The sequence below is a fragment of the Miscanthus floridulus genome, chromosome 2 (assembly GCF_019320115.1).
Source record: "Miscanthus floridulus cultivar M001 chromosome 2, ASM1932011v1, whole genome shotgun sequence".
Classification (NCBI taxonomy): domain Eukaryota; kingdom Viridiplantae; phylum Streptophyta; class Magnoliopsida; order Poales; family Poaceae; genus Miscanthus; species Miscanthus floridulus.
Genome location: NC_089581.1, coordinates 140,493,254 through 140,500,378, shown reverse-complemented (window position 1 = coordinate 140,500,378; position 7,125 = coordinate 140,493,254). Strand labels below are relative to the sequence as shown.

General features: G+C 41.3%; 1 protein-coding gene across 2 annotated transcripts; it reads left to right on the top strand.

Annotated features, from left to right (window-relative positions):
- Positions 1–232: 232 nt before the first annotated feature.
- On the top strand, positions 233–2,839 carry LOC136539880 (uncharacterized). Of its 2 annotated transcripts, XM_066531871.1 has the most exons (3): positions 306–356; positions 1,649–1,730; positions 2,332–2,839. In XM_066531871.1, the coding sequence occupies exons 2-3, from the start codon at positions 1,653–1,655 to the stop codon at positions 2,620–2,622; spliced, it is 369 nt and encodes a 122-aa protein (XP_066387968.1). In that variant the 5' UTR covers positions 306–356; positions 1,649–1,652; the 3' UTR covers positions 2,623–2,839. The 2 variants fall into 2 exon arrangements, with proteins under 2 accessions (XP_066387970.1, XP_066387968.1); XM_066531873.1 differs by lacking the exon at positions 1,649–1,730 and having other exon boundaries at positions 233–356.
- The last annotated feature ends 4,286 nt before the right edge of the window (positions 2,840–7,125 follow it).

The window sequence follows — 7,125 nt, the reverse complement described above, 5'->3', positions numbered from 1 at the left end:
TATAAAACAAAAAGTATTTCTAGTAAGAAAAATCCATGTAAGTTTAACTAGGTTACATAAAAATAATCAGGACATGAAAAAAAATCAGAATTTTTAAAAATAAACATATATATATATCATTAGAAATTCAGTCATACAGAAGTGTGCTGGGCCTGGGCCTACGACGTGCTGGATCAGAACAAAGCAGCATCCAGGTCTGCTCGGGGCCCATGGAAATTTCCATACCGCCCCGGACCCCCGCGTTTACCCCTGCGTCTCCACGGTTCTGCGGCTCTGCCTCTTCTTCGCTCTCACACGGCCCCGGCGTGCGCGGCCGCCGCCACCCTAAGCTACGTCTTCGTCGGGCACTTCGGCAGGTATTCTTCGGGCCCCTTTGCCGGTGACGAGTACGCCCACCCCTTTTCGTTCCTTAATGCTGTGCGGAAACCGAGCAATCAAACCCTAACTTCAGCTATTTGTATGTATTCGGATCTGATCTAATTACAAGTGTATACATGTATTATGCCTACAAATTTTGATTTTATTTTGAAAATATTATTGGGTGTACATGTCTTTAGATCCGCGCCTTGGCAGTTGGCACGGGTTAAGTCTGTATTTGGTCTTGGTGGCTAATTAGCCAACTACACACAGCAGTCACACCATGGCAGCAAACCCTGTGTGGATGGTCAGTAAGCCCACCTATATTAACTCGTGTTGTGCCAATCGAAGGGGTTACTCTGCCTAGTGTGTTTCCTTCTCTGACACACCAACTCACAACTCGGCGTGAACCAACTAATTTTATAGTTTCTTGTAGATCAATCGGCAAATGTTTTCCTCGCAAAAGAAAAAAAAAAGAGATGCTGAAATTTAGTGCCTGTAGTGTTCTTCTGGATTTGATGCAAAAGGACTATTCTGGTTTTGATGTTCCATAATGTCTTCGTGTTTTATCTTGAGGTTTATGGGTAGAGAGAGAAGCATGGTGACTTATTACTAGGTTGCATATTTTCAGTTGTGCAACTGGTAGTAGGTTCACCTAGATATGGTTTTCACGGCTATGTATTGTATAATGGGCTGATGGGTGGAGCGGCTGATTGGCCCTTTAGGCTGTAGTTGCAGACAGTGCTGCCTTATTGCATACTGTGACTGTACCTCTAGCCGTCTCTCTATAAGTGTGTTTACAGAAGAATCTCTAAACAGTTAAGGGGTACCATTAAACTGCTCTTTCTTTTCAGCTCATCACTAGTAATTATTTTTGCTATTAATCTAAGATATCCTCAGTCCTAACTTTAATCAAGTACTGTTGGTATCATGCTATGCCCATCTTTGAAAAATAAGGAGGGACTATATGTTTCACCATTCTTGCATACACTAGTCCATTTCACAGTTTTTATGCCTTGGCAATGAAAAGGAGAGCATCTTTTGATGCACGATTTTCTACTTTTGTGTCTTAACAATGAAAATGAGCATCTGTTGTTGCAGTATGTTTCAATGCTACGTTTCTTCTTAGCACCAGTGTTCAATTGTGCCTAGACATTCTATGACCTGCCAGTGTTGAGTGGACATAATATCTCCAGACAGACAACGATATGATGTCCTATTTTCGATCAATACTGAATATTTGACTAGGTAATCCACAGCCTAGCTGTCTTGATGTCATCTGTGGTTACAGATATATGGTGTGGTTAGTATCTGGCTCAGAAAGACGTCCAAAACAGACTATCTCATCCTGGAGTCAATTGGTTCAATTAATGGCATGTCTCTATAACTTTGTGGCTTTCATACTTTTACTCATGATGGTTGATTGGAACATGCATTTTTGCTTATTCTAAATTTGAGAAATACTCTAATCATTAGGATATAGTACCAATGCGACTCTTAATTCCTGAAAGCCCAGTCCTTGTATGATTGTATTGCACTCTGTCAAGCCCCATTGAGAAACATATTTTTTTTTTAAACAAGTCACTTAGGGTGTTTAAAGTGAGTTCAGTTCCCTTTGGGGGTACTGCATGTTTGGCATTTTTCTGTGAGTTTCTTTTGGGTGATGTAGCTTTCATACTTTTACCCGTGATGTTGATTGGAATATGCATTTTTGCTTATTCTAAATTTAAGAAATACTCCAATTGTTAGGATGCACTACCAATGTGACTCCTGAAAGCCTAGTTCGTACTTGTATGATTGTATTGCACTCTGTCAAACCCCATTGAGAAATAGTTTTTTAAACAAGTCACTTAGGCTGTGTGAAGCGAGTTAAGTTTCCTTTGGGGGTACTGCATGTTTTTTGTATGTGTTTCTTTTGGGTGATGAACTGATTTTTCTCGTGCTATGGCTTACATCTGTTTGCTTCATTTGCAGTTTTTCGTGACAATGTCTGGTCATACCCAACCTGAAGGACCACACCAACTTGATTCAAAACGTGCTGTGAATTCATGCCGAAAGAATGTACCTGGTACATCGTTCGTCTCAGATTTGAGAGATCACATCCACGAGTTCATCAACGCTTCTGCAGATGAACACCGGACATGCTTCACAAAGACTATCAAGAGGATGTTCGAGATGTCAAAGATTGTCACTGAGAGATCCTCTGAAGCTGAGGAAGCTGGATCTGAAAGTGTCTTGCCACTTCAGACCACAGTGTCGCGGTAGAAGTGTCTACACTTTATATTGTCTCCAGTAGAAATAGGATAAAATGTTAATAACTAACTACGGGCTCTCAGGTGAGAAAGTAGATTCTCAGTAACCATGATTATCTTGTGTAGATAACACTTATCCACACTTTTGACTGATTTAAGATGTCCAGCTACATGAGGCATTTCTGTAACAACTCACCTGTGCAAAAATAGACCAAAAAGAAGAGGCTCATCTTTTCCACAATTTGTGTGCAAAAACTAGTATAGCTTACAGGTTTCTTTCTCCTCCGGCTGGATCATACTACGTACACCTCTTTTTCATTGTCCTTATCTTTTTGGTAGGTGTTGGATGAAGCTGAAAATACTAGGTTAGACTAGCAGGAGTCTTGCTAGAGAGCTGTACCAGGGTCTAAACTAGTAGAAGTCTTGCTGAAGAGCCGTACTAAACTAGCATACCAAATAGGGCCTAAACTAGCATTGAGTCCTGCTGGAGCGCTGGTAGAGCGAGCTGAGAGCCTGAGACTGCCCTGGCTGGGCCCATACGACCGCCTTTGGCGACGACGAATGCCCTAGCCCGAGGACGTGCCCAATCTCGACAGTTGAGTGCGCCATTTCCGTGTTCCATGTCAACCGCCCACCGCTCTGGGGTGGTGGAAGCGTGGAGCCGCCCATTGTTCTTCGGAGAGAGAGCGTGGCCGAGATGGCTGCCGGTGTGTGGGCTCTTCTTCTAGCATGGGATATTGGGATGTGCAACTAAAAACGGTTATGGCAGGGGAGCAGTTTTGTTAATGAGTCCAACAGATTAAACTGAACGTTTTTTATATAGAAGCCAGCTAGCTAGTTGATTCGGTAGTCAAACTTGTCTTGATTTATGTAACATCCCAGATGTTAAATGCCATTAAAAGTTTGATCATGAGCATCATCATGCATAATCATCTAGTATTAAGTCACTAATGCATTTCATGTTTAAGTTATAGACATGATAAAGTTGGTTGTGATATGCTTCAAGTGATACATGAAATGTTTATAAACATCATTTAATGTTCTTTGTGAATTTATATATATGTAAATTTGCTTAAACAATTAAAATTTTGTGAAAATAAACTTTGTAGTTTAAAATGTGCTCTTTAATAAAGGACGTACCCAGTGCAGAGAGCTCCCGCTCTATGCGGGGTGTGGGAAAGGGTGTTAGTGGCAAGCCTTACCCTCGCATGTGCAATGTGAGGAGACCGCGACTCGAACCCGGGACCTTCCGGTCACAAGCGGTAAGACTCTACCACTTGCACCAGACCCGCCCTTCACAATGTGCTTTTTAATAGAGAACAAAAAGGTTTTGGAGTTTCCAAGTCAAACATGTTTGAATCTGAGCTCAAAGATTGGATTCTATAACTAATTTTCATCCTTAAGTCATTTTTGCCTAAGTGCTTATTATTAGTTATAAAGTTCAATGTTTGGGAGTTTCTTAAAGCAATTTTTATAAATAAAAGTTATCCAATTTTTGTTCCATTGATTGGTAGTATGCTTGAGATATGTTTATGATTAATTGGTTGTATTGCTTGATCACTTCTTACGGCCTATTCGTTTGTTGGTTTCAGCCATGGCTTATCAGCTAGTCAACAATGTTTTTCTCTCACAACAAACCAGCACCAGCCGGGCTTATCAGCCCAGAAACCAACCAGCGAACAGACCGTTAGTCTCTAATTAATTACCTGAAAAGGTGTAATCAAAACTGTTCTCAAACCCCTGAAATTGAATGCAGTTTCAGTTTCAAAGTTCAAATTTTGGTGAATTATCAAATGAATTTTCATGAATAAAATTTGTCCAACTTTGATTTCATTAATTGGGGTGATGCTTGAGCTTTGATAATATGTAGTTGGATGAGATGTTTGATTAGTGGTTGTTCACTAATTAAATCCCAAGGAAGCTTAACCCAAAACTGTTTTCGACACTGAAACTAAATTCAGTTTCAGTTTGAAAAGCTTGTTTTCAAAATTCCTTATCTCTTAAATCCTTCCTTTTCTGCTCTTACTTCTTGAATCAAAATTGAAGATCAGGGATAGATGAACAACTTCTGTTAGTGAAGATCGTCGAGTTTCTATTTGGATTTGTGAGAAAAGGGGCGAGGAAATGGCGCTGACAGGCCACTACAGTAACCTCGACGGCAGCAGCATCGCTGCTTGCCGCCGACCGTATGCGCCGCCGTCCGCCCGCGTGACGCGCACCTGCTTCGCGTTGCCACGCCTAAGCTGCTGCTGGTTCGCCTAGAAGTCACGTCCGCACCGTTTTAAGCCACACCGGTCGCCACTCCTCTCTTTTCCCTCTCATCTCCGCCGCCGTGCTCCTCGGTTCGCCGACGGAATTCATCGTCGTCGATCCATCCACGCCAAATTCCTTTCACGTACAGCTCCGCCCCATACTCGCGCTTCTCACCAACCCGCTGGCGCCACCTATTTCGGCCGCAATCGTCCTCGGCGTCAGTTGCCACCGCGGCGACCCGCCATGGGCACCGCGCACCACCTCGCCGTGGCCAGCCGTCACTGGCTGCTCACTCGCTCTCTCCCTTTGTGTTTAAGCTTACTTGAGACGTCTCCATACTCATAGACTTATTATTTTTATCTCTACCATGTAGGACGCGCCGGAACGCTTCGTCGCCGTCGGGTCGCGCCGCCGCGTTCGCCCTCAGCGCCGGCAACCGCCCCTGCGTCGTCTACCCTTCAACCGCGAGCGTCCTCGAGTCACGGTGAGCATCCTTAGGCTTCACCGAGTCCTATATAGGTCCTCCGACCACCGTAGCTGCCGCTCTGCCGTCGAGCCGCCGCACCTTGCGCCGCCGTACCGCCATGGTCGCGGCCAAGCATGCTGCGAACCCAAAATCGATCAACTGCCACCCTAGATAGGACCGTGTGGTTACCCTGAGCACGTAGGTGGTGATCTCGTCGTCGGCGACCTTGCCGCCGGTGAGAACCCGCCGGTCAGCGCGGGTTCTCGCCGACGTTGACTCAGGCCCATCTGTCAGTGACCGTGGGTCGCGGGCGATGAGTAAGAAAGGTTTTTCGTCGGTTTTGTTTTTTCAGAAAATATAAACATGTGTTATTTCTTATAAAATGCATAACTAATTATTGGAGTGTGATAAAATTTCGAAATTTTTTTTGTAGCTTTGTCATGAGATGCTCTACCATGAAAAAATATAAATTGGTCATTTTCAGCAGTTTTGTTATGCTTAAAAATTATCTTTTTTAATTATTAAATAGACCTTGCATAATTTTATAGGCTAAAATAATAATCCTTTAATCATGAAACTTTTTGTGTATGCTTTACATGTTTATACCTACCTTCACAAAAAGTTTGGCACTGTTTTGAATTAGTTGACTTGGTTAATTACTTTAAGTGTTTTTAAATGTCTTTTCCATGATTAATAAATATTAAAATGAATTAGGAAAATACTTCAATGACTTTGGTGCATTTTAATAATTGTTTGTGGACCTTGGAACATCCAAACCCCTGCTATTCCTTGGCTACTTAATTACTTTCATGATTTGATTGTAATCCACTTGTTGGTTAATAATTAAAATGATTTACTCAATTACTTAGTTACTAAATGCATGTGTATAAGTCATGTAATGTTGCCTTGATTACCCTCATGGTAAGTAGTTATGTTAATAGTGGTTGATGATCCATGAAGTTAATTACTCATACATAATCTTGATAGGAGATTAGAGAAGCACTTGGTTGCACTTGTATGTTGAAATGGTTGCATGAGCAGTTCCTGCTAAGTGGATGTTTTCATAATGATAATCATGTTTTATGTGAATGTGTTGAATATAAAAGTTGTAGATAACTTTCATATCTTGATTTTCCTAGAATTTCATAATTTGAGGCCTACTGGTTTAAGAGTTATAGATTTTAAAATTTCCCTGTCTGTTTTTTTATTACTTTCTAAATAGATCTGATAGATGATGCTTAATGGCTTAGTTAACCTTTGAATCACCTTTTTGGTAACAACTAAGAAGTTTTAGTAATTTTGATAAGCTTTCCAAAATATTAAGGATCATAACTTTTGGTAATCTAGAACTCTAGTTATAGCTGTTCTAAGTTCATTGTCAGATTCTGTCCAAATCTGGACAGAGTTGTTTCCTTGTATTGTTTGACCCTATTAACTATTGAATCAGCTATTGATGATAATAATAAAGTTGTAGGTAGTTTCTTAATCTTTTCAGAAAGTCTAGGACCACCCTTGTAGGATCTCTATATTTTCAGTTTTGATCAATAGAAGTGACTGCTATGCTGCTGTCCTGAATCTGTGTGTACATAGAGTTGATTGTTTTAGCTCATTCTTGCCTAAGTGGGGATAAGTATAGCTTAAGGCTTCATTAGTGTAGAGGACCGTGACGCCAAAGAGGGGAGGATAAATTAGGCAACTTAAAACTCTAACTCAAAACTATGGCCTCTTTTTCTATTCTTAGCAAAACCTATGGAAAGATAAACTATCTAAATATGCAACTACGATTTTGCTAGTATA